Source organism: Melozone crissalis, unplaced genomic scaffold, assembly GCF_028551555.1.
Source record: "Melozone crissalis strain CALT ecotype California unplaced genomic scaffold, PUWL_Pcris_2 ptg000247l_1, whole genome shotgun sequence".
Taxonomy (NCBI): Eukaryota; Metazoa; Chordata; class Aves; order Passeriformes; family Passerellidae; genus Melozone; species Melozone crissalis.
Window position 1 is genome coordinate 1,082,560 of NW_026536006.1, and position 16,332 is coordinate 1,098,891.

General features: G+C 46.7%; 2 protein-coding genes across 2 annotated transcripts in view; one reads left to right on the forward strand and one right to left on the reverse strand.

The window, feature by feature from the left end:
• Nucleotides 1–11,877, forward strand: part of NSD3 (nuclear receptor binding SET domain protein 3) — a 36,717-nt gene extending 24,840 nt beyond the window's left edge. The window contains exons 15-24 of the mRNA XM_054294418.1: nt 1,056–1,205; nt 4,848–5,004; nt 5,474–5,676; nt 6,109–6,221; nt 7,394–7,663; nt 9,015–9,131; nt 9,231–9,372; nt 9,819–9,925; nt 10,257–10,461; nt 10,941–11,877. Coding sequence (XP_054150393.1) covers nt 1,056–1,205; nt 4,848–5,004; nt 5,474–5,676; nt 6,109–6,221; nt 7,394–7,663; nt 9,015–9,131; nt 9,231–9,372; nt 9,819–9,925; nt 10,257–10,461; nt 10,941–11,182 — 1,706 coding nt within the window. The 3' untranslated portion in view covers nt 11,183–11,877. The remainder of the gene's footprint in view (nt 1–1,055; nt 1,206–4,847; nt 5,005–5,473; nt 5,677–6,108; nt 6,222–7,393; nt 7,664–9,014; nt 9,132–9,230; nt 9,373–9,818; nt 9,926–10,256; nt 10,462–10,940) is intronic.
• ASH2L (ASH2 like, histone lysine methyltransferase complex subunit) overlaps nt 1–16,332 on the reverse strand; it is a 168,496-nt gene that overhangs the window by 105,756 nt on the left and 46,408 nt on the right. The gene's annotated exons all lie outside the window — the stretch shown is intronic.

Consider the following 16,332-nt stretch of genomic DNA (forward strand, 5'->3'; position numbering starts at 1 on the left):
CTGAAGTGAGAAATGTAGATGAGAGACAATCTATGAGACAGACAAACTTGCTTTGAAATACAAGATATTTAAAGACCTCTTATTCAGCACCCTGCAATAACAGCAGTCAGCATGGTGCAGTTCATGTGTAGGGCCCCTTGTTTTAGGAATCCTCCCAGTGATGCATGTCCAGGTGGGCTGACCCCAATCTTCTTACAGCAGTGCTTTGGGCACCATCCAAGAGTTTCTGTCCAGCCCTCAGGGGAAGAGCTGGGGGCTCTCTTGGTAGCTCATCTTTCCTGTTTCTTTGGGGCTCAGCTCTGCTCTTGCCACGAGTTACTGCCAAGTGCTTCTCTCTGCAGCTCTGGGCTCTCAGCTGGGCTGCCTGGATCTTTAGATAACAAGGAAAAGCTTTTCTTGAGAATTGCAAAGGCCTGGGGTGGAGTTGTGTAGGGAACTGAGTGCTGGACTGTTCTGAGCAGCCCTGGGAGGGCTGGGTGGGGCAGCTTCACCCCCACAGCCTAGGGCAGAACCTCCATCTGTGCTTCCCCCTTGGTGCCTTGCAGAACACTGACCTCCTCCTTGCTTTCCAGCACAATGACAGAGGCAGAACTCTTCTGTAGGCAAGATCTCAGGGATTGGCTTGTAGGGAGTGGGACAGTGAGTTCTCATTCCCAACTTCTGTTCCATCTGTAGCCCCAACTCAGAGCACAGCCCAGCTGCAGTGACCATCACCCCAGGTCTGCTGAGGAACTTCCTTTTTCCCTGTGGGAAGGAGAGGGGATCCCATGGATTCAAACTTTGTTGCTTTTCTTATGCTTGTCTAGAAGAGTAAAAAAACAATTGAAATTCCACTTCATTGCAAGATTTTCCAGTTAAGTTTGACTCTCTCCAGCACAACCTCTTTGTTAGCGCAGACACTTTGTCAGACTCAGACTTTCCTTTTTCTTCATTTTATCCTTTTTTTCATTCCCACATACTGCATTAGAGGTGTTCATTGGGTGTATTTGGTTTTTCCTTCATGGAATCATGGGTAGTTTCATTGCAACTCATCTCTTTCTGTTTGTTTCGTATAGGGCTGGTAGTGCAGGACCATTCAGACCCCCTGTTCAGTTCCTATGCCTATAAGTCCCACTACCTACTGAATGAGTCAAATCGTGCTGAGTTGATGAAATTACCTATGATTCCTCCTCCTTCGTCAGCTTCCAAAAAGAAATGTGAGAAAGGTAACCAAAATAGTTTCTTTCTCTTTAATTTACTTTCGCTTTTTTCTATTTTTTCTCTCTAAATCAACGGAGAAATGTCTGCTTGTCCCCTGACACTGACTGCTTTCAGTGACCTTCACTCATGGTTTTTGTGAGCCTGTGTTCATGTTGTTGGCAATTTTTAATTTTTATTTTTTAATTATAAAAGGGCTTAAAATAATTGCTGTCACTAAATTCTCCTTGGAAGAGATTTGGTCACTCTCTGTCTGGCCTGGGCTGTTCCAGGTTCAGGGAGCTGTTGGCACAGCAATATGAAGAGGAGGCAGATGGATGTTGGTGTTGTTGCAGTTCAGTATTTACCTGGATGATGTCAAACACTTCTTTAAGGGATTGGAAGCAGAGGGGGCTGTGCTGCTTCAGATCTTTTGCAGGTCCTCAGAGGAGAGAGGGTGTTTGGGGCTGGACAAGGGTGGGTGCTGTGTCCTCGCGGAGAGCAGGAGGGCAGGGAGGTTTGACCTGAGTGTGCCCCATGGGCCTCGTGTCCCACCTTCACCACCGAGCCTGAGTGCCCCATCCTGTCCCCTCCCATGGGGATGGATCCTTGCCACAGCCAGGATGGGACCCTGCAGGGACCCTGCAGCTCAGGGACGCCTCCTGCTGCTGAGGGGGCTGAGGGGCAGTTCCTGCTGCTGTGCCGAGGGGACTGAGGCTGTCTGGGTCCCTGCAGGGCAGTTCCTGCTGCCAAGGGGACTGAGGCTCTCTGGATCCCTGCAGGGCAGTTCCTGGTCCTGAAGCTCTCCAGATCCCTGGGGGCAGTTTCTGGTGCATAGGGGGCTGAGGGGCAGTTCCTGCTGCTGAGGGGACTGAGGCTCTCCAGATCCCTGCAGGGCAGTTCCTGGTGCCAAGGGGACTGAGGAGCAGTTCCTGGTGCCAGGGGGGTAAAGCTCTCCAGATCCCTTCAGGGCAGTTCCTGCCCCTGAGGGGACTGAGGCTCTCAAGATCCCGAGGGGCAGTTCCTGCTGCTGAGGGGCAGTTCCTGGTGCCAAGTGGGCTGAAGCTCTCCAGATCCCTGGGACAGTTCCTGCTGCTGGGGGGACTGAGGCTCTCTGGATCCCTGGAGCAGTTCCTGGTGCCAGAGGGACTGAGGTTCTCCACATCCCTGCAGGGCAGTTCCTGGTGCCAAGTGGGCTGAGGCTCTCCGGATCCCTGGGACAATTCCTGATGCCGAGGGGACTGAGGCTCTCCCCATCCCTGGTGGCAGTTCTTGCTGCTGAGGGGACTGAGGGGCAGTTCCTGGTGCCAAGGGGGTGAGATTCTCTGGATCCCTTCAGGGCAGTTCCTGTTGCCCAGGGGACTGAGGCTCTCCGGACCCCTGGGAGCAGTTCCTGGTGCTGAGGGGATTGAGGCTCTCCAGATCCTTGGGGGCAGTTCCTGCTGCCAGTTCCTCTCCATATCCCTCTGGGGCAGTTCCTGCTGCCCAGGCGACTGAGGCTCTCCCCATCCCTGGTGGCAGTTCCTGCTGCCAAGGGGACTGAGATTCTCCACATCCCTGGGGGCAGTTCCTGCTGCTGAGGGACTGAGGCTCTGCAAATCCCTGCAGGGCAGTTCTTGCTGCTGAGGGGCAGTTCCTGGTGCCAAGTGGGCTGAGTCTCTCCAGATCCCTGGGGGCAGTTCCTGCTGCCAAGGGGATTGAGGCTCTCCAGACCCCTCTGGGGCAGTTCCTTCTGCGAAGGAGACTGAGGCTCCCCACATCCCTGGGGGCAGTTCTTGCTGCTGAAGGGATTGAGGCTCTCCACATCCCTCCGGGGCAGTTCCCTCTGCCAAGGGGATTGAGGCTCTCCACATCCCTGGGGGCAATTCCTGCTGCCAGGGGGACTGAGATTCTCCACATCCCTGTGGGGCAGTTGCTGCTGCCAAGGGAATTGAGGCTCTCCAGACCCCTCTGGGGCAGTTCCTGCTGCTGAGGGGATTGAGGCTCCCCAGATCCCTGGGGGCAGTTCCTGGTGCCAAGGGGACTGAGGCTCCCCACATCCCTGGGGGCAGTTGCTGCTGCCAAGGGGACTGAGGCTCTCCAGACCCCTCTTGGGGCAGTTCCTGGTGCCAAGGGGACTGAGGCTCTCCAAATCCCTCTGGGGCAGTTCCTGGTGCCAAGGGGACTGAGGCTCCCCAGGCCCCTGAGGGGCAGTTGCTGCTGTCTGTGTGCAATGCTCAGCTCTGGTGTTTCATTCCCCACAGAACTTTGGTTCCCCGGAGCGTTCAGAGCCGGTGCCCCATTTCCCAGCCCAAGTTAGGTCGCTGTCAGCGTTGTGAGATCAATGGCTTGCAGTAGTCCTGTAATTCCTGAAAACAAGAATTATTTTGAGCCCTGTGCTTAGCTTGAGCCATATCTGCCTAATGCATCCCGAGAGCAATGTTGGGTTTTTTCTTGCTTAGCATTGACAGTTTTGTGTTTGATTTTGTTTGATTTTTTGCATCTCTTGGCATTTTCTCATCTTGGATAATGTTTCAGTGATTTGTCTGTATTTCCTCTGAAATTACATTTGCAAAAAATACTTCAAAAATTTCATTATGGGTTTGGGAGCTCTGGAGGATCTGTGTGACTGGATTTTACTGGTTTTAGCAGAGGAAATACAGTGTTGGTCATGCAACTGAATTGTTTAAGGAATGCTTATTGTAACATGCAATGATCAATTAATGCAATGATATTTTGGGAAGTCTATAGGTGAACAAGATTTTCTGATAAAGGTTTGAAAGTGACTATTCACACTTCTTTTGATACTGTGATTGAAAATTGGTTTGAATACTCTCAAATATCTCCCAGATTTTCCATCTGGGAGACAAAATCTTGTTAATGTTTAAATATATATACATATAAGAACATGTATATATATTTTATACACCTACATGTATAAAATATTACAGTATGTGTAATGTCATCTTACGTGAGCTGCTTTGCTGAGGGTGGCTTAGAGATGTGCTGTGGCTCTCCACATGTAACACATTGTCCAAAATGTGAGCCAACCAAAATAACTTTTGCCCAAATTAGTGTAAACTTCAGAAATTCATGTGAACCCCAGCGCTGAGGTTCCCTCTGTGCACCAGGAATTTTTGGGATGGGGACAACTCATGTGTGTCTCATTCTGCTTTATGTACTGGGCTTATCCTGGTGAACTTTTTGTGGAATAAACGCATTTATTACAACTCCTTTTCCTGTCCTTGCAGCAGAAAAGTATTGATCAACCTATAGGCTGTGGGGTTGGTGCTCGCTGATGATTGCTGGGGATTCAGTCAGAGCAATGTTGATTGAAAAGGATTCTTGAAAAATGTGGAGTTTTGTGGTTGCTTTGGCCATCACCAGAGCACTAAAAGCTGCTAGCACTGTTCTCAGCTGCAGTGCTTCCCTTGGCTGTGGTGCTCCTCCTGCCAGCTCACCTCTTGTTTGAATCCTCAGCTGCTTTTTTGTCTGATGCAGTCCCGGCTTAGATTAAACCCTGCACAGTCCTTTTTAACCAACATTGTTAAGCTTGACTTGATCCCTTTCTTTTGCCATTTTTCTGTGGGAAATCTGGAGCGGATGATCTAAAATAAATATCAGTTACTGTGCACGGGGAGGGGGGAGCAATCCTGACTTCTACAAACCAAGCAGGGCTTCTTTGTTTCAAGGTGGCAAACTGTTGTGCTGTGAGTCGTGCCCAGCTTCCTTCCACCCCGAGTGTCTGAGCATAGAAATGCCTGAGGGCTGCTGGAATTGCAATGACTGTAAAGCTGGCAAGAAGCTGCGGTACAAGCAGATCGTTTGGGTCAAGCTTGGGAATTACAGGCAAGTTCAACTTTTGGATGTTTTAATGCACTCTGGAATTGCAGGAAGATAAAGCAGCTCGGTCATCATGAGCAAGAGTTAGAAATGCAGTAATTCCTCTGTTTGGGGTCAGATATGGATGAAATGTGATGCTCCTGCTTCTCCCAGGTGCTGGACTCTGGATTGCACCACCTTTGCTCTGCAGAGCAGGATGTGGGAGAGCAGGGGCTGCCAGAGCCCAGCTGTCCTTGCTGGCGTTTGCTTTAGTCAGCTGCAGCAATACAGGTGTTTGCAGGTGGTCCTGAAACCCACTCTCAGGCCATGGATATTCTTAGAAGGCTTTCCCAGAATTTGGAGTAAGAACGTTGCTTGTGTTTTGCATGGAGCCTCCCAGGAAAGGAAAACTGGTTTTTATTTCTCAATCCCATAGGGAAACTGGGAAGCTCTGGTTCAGAGAATTTACATTCTTCTTTTCTCTCCTACTCTGCAGGTGGTGGCCAGCAGAGATCTGCAATCCCAGGTCTGTGCCTCTCAACATACAGGGCCTCAAACATGATATCGGGGACTTCCCAGTATTTTTCTTTGGTTCACATGACTACTATTGGGTACACCAGGGCAGAGTTTTCCCTTATGTTGAAGGAGATAAAAGCTTTGCTGAGGGGCAAACTAGTATTAACAAGACCTTCAAGAAAGGTAAAATCAAACAAAGTTTATAGTGGTTTATGACAAAAATTCCACGTGTTTGTGTCTCCATCACCACTTAACCTGCATGGGAATATTATGTGACTAGTGTTCTGTGTTCACGTGAAATCCGAGCATTGTGTTGATCCCTTGACTGCAGATAAAAATGTGTTTAAGTGCCTACTCATTGTGTGTTGTTGTGGGCCAGTTCAGTGCTTCCACAAATGGGGGAATGTTGAGATGGATCTTGGGCTCTGCTGCATGGGATCATTGTTCAGTATGTTGGTACCTGCTGATAAATTCATGATAAATTGCAATAACTAATTTTAACTTGTCTTTCTGTTAATAAAGTTCTGTTCCTAGTCTTAAAAAAATAGATAGATGTACATATTTGATTAGCAGCAACTGGGACTGATTGCTTTCTATTCTGAATTCCTTGCACAGCACTTGAAGAAGCAGCAAAGCGTTTCCAGGAACTGAAAGCACAAAGAGAAAGCAAAGAGGCATTGGAAATTGAAAGGAATTCAAGGAAGCCTCCACCCTATAAACACATTAAAGTGAGTTGGCCTCTTTCTATTTTATTTTTATTCTGTGTGTGAGGTTGTTGCCCTGTGCATGAGTAAGGATGCATAGAGAAGGTGTGGCAGTGTTTCAGGGTGGTTTGGGTGGGGATCAGAGCAACCTGGTCTAGTGGAAGGTGTCCCTGCTCATGGCAGTGGTTGGGATGGATATTCTCTCAGATCTAACTCACACTGTTCTGTAATTCTAAGTTATGTACCTACACCAAGGTGTTCAGCCTAAAGAAATTCACGTAAATAATTTTGCTGTTCTTTTCACTAATCTCTTGTTGTGTTTTACAGTACCCTAAAACACAGAATAAAATAATTTTTTACAGAATAAAGCACAGAATAAAATAATTTTTCTTTGCCTTTTGGTGTCAGTTGGTGATTCTGTGTTCCCAGTGCATTGCCTTCATGCCTTGTTGTTCCCTTTGCTTTCCCAATCACCTTGTGCGGATCCAGGTGGCTGACTTGAAACACCGAATAAAATAATTTTTTACAGAATTAAACACAGAATAAAATATTTTTTTATAGAATAAAACACAGAATAAAATAATTTTCCTTTGCCTTTTTGTATCAGTTGTTGATTCTGTGTTCCCAATGCATTGCCTTCATGCCTTGTTCTGCCCTTTGCTCCCCAGTCCAACAAGGTGATCGCAAAGGTGCAGATCCAGGTGGCCGACTGGAAACACAGAATAAAACACAGAATAAAATAATTTTTTACAGAATGAAATAATTTTTACTTGCCTTTTCATATCAGTTGTTGACTCAGTGTTCCCAGTGCATTGCCTTCATGCCTTGTTGTGCCCTTTTCTCCCCAGTCCAACAAGGTGATCGGGAAGGTGTAGATCCAGGTTGCCAATTGGAAACACAGAATAAAATATTTTTTTACAGAATAAAACACAGAATAAAATAATTTTTCTTTGCCTTTTCATGTCATTTGTTGATTCTGTGTCCCCATTACATTGCCTTCATGCCTTGTTGTGCCCTTTTCTCCCCAGTCCAGCAAGGCGATCGCGAAGGCGCAGATCCAGGTTGCCGACTGAATACACAGAATAAAATAATTTTTTACAGAATAAAATAATTTTTCTTTGCCTTTTGGTATCGTTTGTTGACTCTGTGTCTCCATTACATTGCCTTCATGCCTTGTTGTGCCCTTTTCTCCCCAGTCCAACAAGGTGATCGGCAAGGTGCAGATCCAGGTTGCAGACCTGTCGGAGATCCCGCGCTGTAACTGCAAGCCCTCAGATGAGAACCCGTGTGGGCTGGAGTCAGAGTGCCTCAACAGGATGCTGCAGTACGAGTGCCACCCTCAGGTGTGCCCAGCTGGGGAGCGCTGCCAGAACCAGTGCTTCACCAAGAGGCTCTACCCCGACGCTGAGATCATCAAAACCGAGCGCCGCGGTTGGGGCCTGCGCACCAAGAGGAGCATCAAAAAGGTACGGGGTCGTATTTGCTGAAAAATCTTCTTTGCCCAGGGTTTTTCTGCTGAGAAGTCTCAGAAAATAAGTGTTGCTTTGGAATGTGGTCTAGAGGTTACTCAGCAGCAGGTGCATCTTTGATTGGTTCCATGTGAATTGTGTTGACTTAATGACCAATCCCGGTCCAGCTGTGTTGGGACTCTGGTCTGTCATGGGTTTTTATTGTTCATTCTTGTTGTAGCCTTCTGTTATCTCCTTTTTCTTTCTTTAGTATAGTTTTAATGTATTGTGTAGCATAGTATAATATAATTTATTATTATCAACCTTCTAAGAACATGGAGTCAAATTCTCATCTCTCACCTCATCCTGGAGACCTCACAACACAACAACCGCAACAAAGGGAGGAATGATGAATCTGACTCCATGTTCTAATTTATTTTATTATTTATATTATATTTAAAAATACTAAATTAAACTATACTAAAGAATACAGAAAGGATACAGACAGAAGGCAAGCAAGATATTAATTGCAACTCCTGATTCTCTCCCCAGAGTCTGACACAGCTTGGCCCCAATTATTGGCCAATAAGTCAAAAACAATTCACATGAAACCAATGAAACAATCTCCAAACACATTCTAAAGCAGCAAAACACAAGGGAAACAAATGAGATAATATTGTTTTCATTTTTCTCTGAGGCTTCTCAGGAGCAAAGTCCTGGGCAAAGAGATTTTTCCAGAAAATATGACAGTGACAGTGCAGTGAGCCAGGGCAGGGCTGTGACAGCCATCAGGGTGGGTCTGGCTGAAAGCATTGCACTCTGCACTGTCACAGCCATATTTTCTGGAAAAATCCCTTCCAGTCATATTTTCTGGAAAAAGCAGGCCATACTTTTAAACACAGGGTTTAGCCATTAGTTTTATTAAATTCAGAACTTTTAAAATCTGTGTTTCATGAAAACTGTGCTACTGCAAATGTTCTGAGCTTATTGACTACTAAAGTCCTAATAAAAGTGAAGTATATAGTGAAAATACTTACTGTAACAGTTCCTGTTTCCTGAGGAGTCTGTGAATATTGTCACATTGTCCTCTTTGAAAGAAAATGAGAAGGTTGAAAGGGTTTTATAGACCTGACAGCTGCCTTGTGTACTGAATGCAGGATCAGGGCTGCCTTTTATTCTGCCTGGGTGTAATTCTAGGACAGCAGTTACCTGGTGCATGTATTCACACTGTGCCTACCAGACCAGTAAAGTGTAACACTTTCTGTGATGATCAGAGTCTTATTTTATAAGAAATGCTTTTTTCTGTGCTGCTTCCCTTTATGATTGTGCTTAGGATGCAGAGATGACTTACTTTTGTTCATGTTTGCAGGGTGAATTTGTGAATGAATATGTTGGGGAGCTGATTGACGAGGAGGAGTGCCGGCTGCGGATCAAACGTGCTCACGAGAACAGTGTCACCAATTTTTATATGCTGACTGTAACCAAGGTGAATATTGTGTCTTGTTTGATAGCAAATGTCACTCAGCAGCAGGAAAACTCTTTGCTTTGTAAGCACTAAACACATCTTTTGTCTTTTTCCTTGAAGGACCGAATAATAGATGCTGGCCCAAAGGGGAACTACTCTCGTTTTATGAACCATAGTTGTAACCCAAACTGTGAAACACAGAAGTGGACAGTGAATGGTGACATTAGAGTTGGACTGTTTGCTCTTTGTGACATTCCTGCAGGTAAAAGCATGGCTCTATTTGGCATGTTTGCTTTTGTCTTGCAGTGGCCAAGTTCCTCACTTAGTATCATGGCTTTTTCTTTGAAGTGATTAATACCAGTGAAGTGTTTAGGAACTTTTCATTCATTGGAGTGGAGATGATACTTAAGGTTCCACTTTTAGCAGGGGTCTCATGGTAACAAATGCTAATGAAATGTCATTGTCACAGGCCTGTCTTCCCTCAGTGTCCATGTGGGTGAATTATTTTTCTTTACATTTCAGGAATGGAATTAACATTCAATTACAACCTGGATTGCCTGGGCAATGGCAGGACTGAGTGTCCATGTGGATGGATTGTTTTTCTTTACATTTCAGGAATGGAATTAACATTCAGTTACAACCTGGATTGCCTGGGCAATGGCAGGACCGAGTGTCCATGTGGGTGAATTGTTTTTCTTTTCATTTCAGGAATGGAATTAACATTCAATTACAACCTGGATTGCCTGGGCAACGGCAGGACCGAGTGTCACTGTGGAGCAGAAAACTGCAGCGGCTTCCTGGGAGTGCGGCCCAAGGTACATGGCTGGAACTGGAGCTTCTCCTCCCAAACCCAGAGATTCTCTAGAGCAAAGAGGGGTTGGATTTATTTCAAAATATTTATTTATTTAGCATAATACTTTCTACCCTTGGAAGTCTCCAAAGATTCTATAGTCTGCCCTGCCATGCTGTTGTATCTGGCAGGAAGTTAATTCAGAAACATCTGAATGAGCACTTCTGGCTTTTAGAGCTTAAAAACTATTTTAAGTGGGTCTCATTTAAGAAGAATTCATGCAAATAATAGCCCAAAATTTACTTGAATGCTGGGGGTTTATAAGTGACTCTGTGTTGTTATTTTCTCCTTCTCAGACAGCATTTGCATCGGCAAATGAAGAGAAGGTGAAAAACGCAAAACTAAAGCAGAAGAAACGGAAAATAAAAACAGAGCAGAAGCAGATGCATGAAGATAACTGTTTCCAGTGTGGAGATGGGGGAGAGCTGGTCATGTGTGATAAGAAGGACTGTCCCAAAGCATACCACCTCCTATGCCTTAACCTGACTCAACCACCTTTTGGTAAGAACAGTGGCTCCTCCTGCTCAGCTTCTCCTTCCTGCTACAAGGCAGTGTTGGAGATGAAATGCAGCATTCATGTACATAAAATACAGTGTTCACTTACATTAAATGCAGTATTCATGTGCACCAAATTTGCTTTTGCAATACCACTCACTTTTAGCAGTACATCAGGTGACTGTTCCTAAATGGAGCTGGTGGGCAGAGGCTTTGTCATACTTTTTAATGTTGCTCTTGTTCCTCTCCTTGAATCAATCAAACTTCCTCTTATTTTGATTGAAACATGAACATCATCTTTTTGCCTAAAAAATGCAGAACAGAACTGTGTTCAGTCAGATTCTTGTACATGAGAAGCAGAAGTAGTGGCTGATTTTTCTGAACTTTGTTTGCATTTATCTGAGCATAGAGTGAGGATTAAAGGCCAGCGCTGTCTCCAAAGTGCACTAATTCCAGCTCCTTTCTCTCTCTCCTCCCCTCCTCAGGAAAGTGGGAATGTCCATGGCATCAGTGTGACATCTGTAGCAATCCTGCCGTGTCCTTCTGTGAGTTTTGCCCCCACTCCTTCTGCAAGGATCACGAGAAGGGAGCCCTGGTGCCGTCGGCGCTGGACGGCCGCCTCTGCTGCTCCGCCCACGATCCCAAATCTCCTGTGGCCCCCGAGTACTGGAGCAAGATCAAGTGCAAATTGGAAGCACAGAACGCTGTGGAAGAGGCAAAGGAGTGAATTTGGTTTAAAAACAAACACGGGAGGGGAGAAGAGGGGCAGCAGGCGATGAACTCGGAGTTTGCAGCGCCACACTCGGCTTTGTCCTCGGAGCCGTCACGTGTGAGCTGCAGTGGGACCATTGAGCTGAGCGAGAAGGACCAGGCAGTGGTGTTGGGTTTTTATTGTTTGGTCTTTCTTTTACCCTTGAATGTGCTACAGCAGCTCTTACTGTTGGAAACCAGGAGCGTCTTGGCCTTTGAAGAAAACCGTAAACCTTTTGACAGTGAAAAGAATATTCTGTTTAAAATAATGTTCTTTTGAGTGTAGAAAGCAAAGCATAGCCACATATTTATTTATTTAATTTTGAAAGGGTGTTGAAGATCTGGCTTTGATCAGTCATCGTGTCTTTAAAAACAAAACAGCGAAGCCAACGTAACTTTTGTGTCTAGTTTATGGAAAGAGCAAAGCCTGTCCCCTCTGTAACACTGAGATGCCAAACAGACAGGTGTGGGTGTCAGACCAGGTGGCTCTGCAATGCCTCTGTTCCACTACTTATTGGTAAAGGCATTGGAGAAGGTAGGTTGTCTCTCATGTTTACTTCTGAATATTATTGTGAAGCTTTTCCTGTGAGAAATCAGGTGTGTGACTTCTGGGAAGTGCTCGGAACACAAGGTCTGGCAGTGAGGAGGAAATGGTGGTGCCTTGCTCCAGAGCTGTCTTGGGTGTTTGCAGACATGCAAAAATTCAGAGTTGAATTGCACAGTGGTCATTCCTGTATCCCACCTATATTTTGGAAGCCCCTCCCAGGCAGGAGAGGCTCCCAGCCTCAGAGCTGAAGGCAGTGGCTTCCTCCCCTGGTTTGGTGGCAGTTCCTGAGTGATTCTTCAGTCCTGCCTTCTCAGGCTCCCCTTGGCTTCAGGGAGACTTGGCTACGTGAGGGACCTGACCCATGTGCATGTTGGTTTTGATGGAGTGTTAATATTGTTTTGTTGAGAGAGAGATCTTCTAACTTTAATCTTCATTGTTAATGGAGCTGAGGAACATCTCAGCACTTCCTCAATGAACAGGGTATTTTGTGTCTGGGTAAGGGGCCATATCCCAGCAGCCAGCTGATGCCTCAGGAGATGGTTCTGTCTTGGATTTCCTCTGTTAATCAGAGAGACAGATTCCTTCAGTGAGGCTTTCAAGGTGGCTTAGGTTGCCTCTTGCTCCAGAATTTTTTAGAAAACCTATATTCCTCCATTTTTTGTGCAAGGAGCCACAGGGCACTGGTGTCCCCAGGCTGGAGCTAGTTTTGGTGACTCTTCCCCCCCTCAGCCCACAATCTCACCAAGCACTGTCCCTCCCCTGCCCTGGTGCAGTGTGTGCTGATAACAGCTACTCCCTGCCAGCCTCTGCTCGTGGGTACTGAAAATAATCAAACCATGCTGGCATCTGAGCCTTGGAATTAAGAACCTTGTCTCTGCAAAACTGCTGCCACAAACCTGTGGGAACACAGAGACTTCTCAGATCAAGAAAAAGAATCTGTGTGGAATTTAGACCTCTGCCTGGTGTGCTTCTCATCCTCACACTGGTGTGCAGGGGGAGTTTTTTGTGTGTGCAATCAGTGATGGATACACTACAGTCCCTGAGCAGCTGCCCACGCCTCCCTTGGGGTGCCAGACCCCACAGGTGCTGGGGCACACCTGGGCCAGCAGCTTTGGGACCCCTAAAGCACTTCCTGCTGTGGGCCATGCTCCAGCCAGGCTCCAACACTAACCCTGCTGGATTTTGGTATTTTTAAAGAAAAAAAAAAAATAAGGTACAAAAAGGATTTTATTTTTCTTAACGTTTTGTGTGAGAAATGTCTCTTTTTATGCTCTTATTGAGGATGTTTAACCTTCTCAGAAATTCCAAACACAGCTCTTGCTGCCATGTCTGTAAGGCCTGAGGTGTTCACTTTATATTCTTTGTTAGGCTTGATAATGTTCAGTGATTTTCTCTGAGGTCAGAGCATTCTGATATTGCAGCTATCAGCTGATATATTTTATATATATATATATGTATGTATAAAAATATATATATATATATCAGATATGTTGCTGGTGCTGTGCTGCTGTGTGAGTGCCCCAGCCTGCTCCATTTATTGTGTCCATGGTGACCTGCTGAGCAGGTGTGGCAGCACCAGGGCACCTTGGGAGCATTGGACAGGAGCACAAACTGTCCCTGGCAGCACCCTGGCACTGCCACAGTGCTGTGCCAGGGCACAGAAGGCTTTAAACTCCTCAAATGCTGTGATGGAGCCTGCTGCTCCTCCTGTGCCACTCCATGTCTTGGCTCACTTTGTGTTCAGACTTCTTAGAGATGCTTCTTTTTTCCACCAAAAAAATGATTCCTAGCAGCTGGGTTTGGACTCAGGAGGGAAAACAGGAGAGGTTGTTTAGTTTGTGAGCAAAACTCTGAACTGAAGAGAAGGTGAGTCTTTCAAAAAGCTTTAACATTGAGAACAACCCAGTTCAGAGGATCTTGGTGACTGTTCTGAGTGCCAGGCTCAGATGCTAAAATGTACATTTCAACCACGTCTTTGTAAGCTGAGCAACCAGAATGCAGTTGCTTAGTGCAGCTCCTTTGTAAGGAAAAGATTGCACAGCTGTTCTGATGGATTGGCTTCAGCAGAGTGGGAGGCAGCTGCTGAATTCATTTGTGTGGGCTCCAAAATAAGGAATCTTGGATAGTTGGGTCATTTCGTGCTGAGACCTAGGGGAAATCCACAGAACTGCTAATTTTGGTGGAGAATTGCAGTGTGCTGTCCCAGCACATTGTTTTTCCTTCATGGGCACACAGTGACACGTTTTTCACCTATTTTCTTGTTACATTTTTGAGGTGACCCCACACTCTTGGTGACCTCCTGCCTCCATCTCTGGCACCTGGGCATTGCCTGAGCTGCCCTGCCCAGGGAACAGGGTTTGTGGTTTATTGGAGCTTCTCCTCTGCAGCTGCACCTGTGGCCAGATGAATTTAGAAGCAAGAATTCCACAATTCTGTGATTCCAGTGGTGCAGGGGCTGGTTCCACCATTCCTGAACACATTGTGCAAGCATTAGCTGTTGTAGCTGTCAGATTATTGTATAGATTGTCCTGTCCATAGGCTGTTGAAGCTCAGGAAGGAAATTTCATGAGCAAATCACCTTCTCTGGTCACCACATGGTCTTGGAGAATCAGTTCAAATGGAGTAATAGGGCTGGAATGTGGATTTTTGGCCTTTCTTCTTAAAAAAAACCCTTCTTTTATCTTCATTTCAGGATAGAACGGGAAAGACACAATTACTAGACATAATTATCAGTGAGCATAAAATCTGTATATATTGAAACTTTACAGAATTATGTGGGAGGGGAAGGGGGGAGGGTGGGATGGGGGTGTCCGACGCTGGTACGGAGAAGTCACTTTAACATGGAAACCTCTGCCTCATTGAATTCAGGGTTTAATGTACTTGAAGCTCTGCGGTTCCTTTTACAGCTTTTTTTTTATTTATACATGATTTTTTTTGTATTCTGCATTGAAAAATGTCCTTGACTTCCCCCCCAAATTCCTTCCTGCTCCTGCTGTGCAGTGGATCCATGGCAGACAGGAGGGTTTGGGAGGTTTGTGCTCACCAGGTGTTGCGTGGGAGACGTTGACCTTGGAGCAGTGCTGTCCCTTTGCTTCCCATCCCCATCAGCTTTCCCCACCATTTCTCTTTGTGTAGCAAAAACATTTGCACTTAAGATACACTCCTACACGTTGGATGTATTCCCAGTGTTGTTCTGAGGGAAAAAAGGAGGAAGAGAAAAAGGCAAAAACAGGAAGAAAAGAAAGGTTGTTCCCTGTGATACTGTATTTCCCAGTGAGCAGCTCAGGTCTGTGTTCCCCTGGGGAGCTGGAACTGTGCTTTGTGTAGGGGATTCCTGTGCTTAATGTGAATAAAAAAGGGAAAACTTGTGTGAATTTGCCAAAGCCATTTACCACTCCCTGTGCCCCGGGGCTGTGCCACCACCACCAGCTCCAGGGACAGGCAACTGCCTGGGCTCCCTCTGGGGGGATTTGGAGGTGCCAGCTGCATGGGGGTCCCTCTGGAGGTGCCAGCTGCCTGGGGTCCCTCTAGGGGAATCTGGATCTGAATCTGGAGATGCCATCTGCATGGGGTTCCACTGAGATGCCATCTGCATGGGTCCCTCTGAGATGCCATCTACACGGGTCCCTCTGAGATGCCATCTACACGGGTCCCTCTGAGATGCCAGCTGCCTGGGGTTCCTCTGAGATGCCAGCTGCATGGGTCCCTCTGAGATGCCATCTACACGGGTCCCTCTGAGATGCCAGCTGCCTGGGGTTCCTCTGAGATGCCATCTGCATGGGTTCCTCTGAGTTGCCATCTGCATGGGTTCCTCTGAGATGCCATCTACACGGGTCCCTCTGAGATGCCAGCTGCATGGGTCCCTCTGAGATGCCAGCTGCCTGGGGTCCCTCTGGAGATCTCAGCTGCCTGGGGTGCCTCTGGAGATCTCAGCTGCCTCTGGAGATGCCACTGTTTGTAAGTTCAGTGGGTTCTTGCCTGGGGTCCCACCTTGCAGCTCTCTCTCGCTTTTGGGTTGTAACCAGACCAGTCGAACCCCTGCGCTCCCTGTTCCAGGTGGATCTGTATCTCATTTTGGTGTCACTTTTCCACCAAGCCCCCAGGGTGATCCTGTCCCATCTGAGCCGGGGGTTGGGGGTTGCATTTGGGGTGCTCTGAGGACCCCAGCCCGCCTGTCTCCTCACCGGTGACGTTGCACAACGCAGATCCCCGCGGATCCGTCTCCATCCCCACGTGCTCTGTAAGATGGACCTTTGTAGAGTCGTTCTTTCTGTAGACTTTGTTTATCTGTAACAAACTTTGTAGATTCCGTGAAATGTTATTTTAAGGAAATCACTCGAGTCTTTAATAGCGAAGCGTCGATATTCACCGGAGTTGGTTTGGAAGAGTTTTTGGACGCGGATTCAGCCCTGGCACTACGAGGAGTGTCTGATTCCACGGGGCATTACTGTATCATGACTTGATGTTGCCGCATAGACTTTGAGATATCCAATATTTTGGGGGGTTTGTGTTGGCCTCTGTCCTCTTGCATAGTGTGAAGCCTGTAAAGCTGGTTCCCTGTACATAGATAGCTCCTGTCC